We start from the raw sequence: 1851 nt of genomic DNA on the forward strand, positions 1-1851 counted from the left end.
TTAGACAGCACGGGCCGTTAGGTAGGAAGCAGCGGCCGTTATTTAGGAAGCAGCGGCGAGTAGGGCAGCACAGAGGTGAGTTATGGAACTAGGGGTCAGTAGGGGGAGACTGGCCCACAGCTCTTCACGGCTCAGAACCCTCTTCCAGATCAACCTGAAGTTTCTCAGCTGAGTTCCACAGCTCTGAAGACCAGCTCTCTCCTAGCGTGTCTGTGTGTTTCTCTTTCAAAAGGTGAAGACAATGGACAAGGGAGAAGAAAATGCTGCCGGTGAAGAAAAAGCTCTCACTCTCAGAGAAAATGGGAGAAGTGGTACAGAGGAACACCTTCCAGAGCAAGAGAGAAAAGAGAAAGGTAGTGTTCCTGCTCTGTTTGCATGTGTCGGCATCTCCCAGAAGGATGCGTCAGCATTTTATCCGTCTTAGAAACCGAGTACGTCATCAAAAATATCCAGTGGATGACAGGCGAGAACTTCACAGTGGAGCGAGGACAGCAACAGATTGAAGAAGCCATTTCTGTGAGTGACAATTCCACCTGGTCAGGAAGGTCACGCCCTCTCACTGTCGAGGGGTGTGAAAAATTAAAGGAGAGCAGCTCAGCTCCTTTTTAACACTTCCCTCGAGTTAATTCCACTTAACAGAGGGAATCTGAGTGCCACATGTCTGTTCAACAGATGTGGCAGGTTCACGAAAGCTGGCGTCACTGGTCAGAATTTCTGCACGAAGAAGACCTGGAGTACAGCAAGAGGCACCATTACAGGGTCTGCTGGAGCATCCCCACACGCCGAAAGCCCATCCCGCAAGCAACAGCAAGCGTCTACTTCGTTATAGAGATCTCCAAAGTCAAACCTGCCGTAAGTACCCAGAAATGGCACCAGTCCTTTAAGGGACAAGAGTATAGCGGGGGTTTCCTGAGGCAGGGCAATGCCAGTTTGCAGAGAGACCATCCAGGAGCCAGCAGCTCTCACAAGAGTCGCTGGCGAGGCCTGGGCATTGCCAGAGCAATGGCGGTAGATTTGATCATGGTGTCGGTCGCCAAAGGGAGCAGAGCATAGAGCCAGAGGCTGGTTCATTTCCCAAAACGTGGGGACTGGCAGAAACTTGACAGAAAGAGAATTCGGCGGGATGTCCCACTGCTTCACTGCTCGTACCATCTCGCCCTTCCAAGCAGCAGCAGCAGTTGCTCTGGGCAGCTGTAAGTAGGGCTGAGTGGAGGTCAGTTATGGAACGAGGGGTCAGTGGAGGGACACTGTCCCGCTGCTCTTCATGCTGCCTCAGAGCCCCTTTCCAGATCACCCTCAAGTTTGCCACTTGTACAATAGCATGTTGCAGCTCAAGAGGAAAATAGCTCAGTCAAACAGAACGTTCACTTTTCTACTGACTGGCTACGGATCCCCAAAGAGCCGCCGTGGTTAAACCCCAGCTGGCAACTAACCACCACACAGCCACTCACTCCCTCCCTGCCCTGCCCTGCTGGGATGGGGGAGAGAACTGGAAGTGTAACAGTGAGAAAACTCATGCAATGAGATAAAAACATAATAATAATAATAACAACAACAACAAATTGTAAGGAAAAAACGAGAGAAAACTAAAAACTAAGAGAGACAAGTGATGCAAATTAAAACGATTTCTCACCTCCAACTGACCAATGCTCAGCCAGTCCCTAAGCAGTGCCCCTGCCAACCACCCCCCCAGTTTTATTCCTGAACATGACATCATATGGCCTGGACATCCCTTGGGTCCGCTGGGGTCAGCTGTCCCGGCGGTGTCCCCTCCCAGCTGCTTGTGCCCCCCAGCCTGCTCACTGCTGGGGTGCGGAGCAGAGAAGCCCTTGGCTCTGCGGGAGCTCTGAC

The 1851-nt window shown here is 51.8% G+C and overlaps 1 protein-coding gene across 1 annotated transcript in view; it reads left to right on the forward strand.

The window, feature by feature from the left end:
* The window catches only part of AKAP14 (A kinase (PRKA) anchor protein 14), a 2743-nt gene that overhangs the window by 342 nt on the left and 550 nt on the right, over positions 1-1851 (forward strand). The window contains exons 2-4 of the mRNA XM_010141488.1: positions 233-311; positions 398-516; positions 673-852. Of these exons, the coding sequence (XP_010139790.1) occupies positions 233-311; positions 398-516; positions 673-852 (378 nt within the window). The remainder of the gene's footprint in view (positions 1-232; positions 312-397; positions 517-672; positions 853-1851) is intronic.

This window comes from Buceros rhinoceros, unplaced genomic scaffold (assembly GCF_000710305.1).
Source record: "Buceros rhinoceros silvestris isolate BGI_N320 unplaced genomic scaffold, ASM71030v1 scaffold14238, whole genome shotgun sequence".
Lineage (NCBI taxonomy): Eukaryota > Metazoa > Chordata > Aves > Bucerotiformes > Bucerotidae > Buceros > Buceros rhinoceros.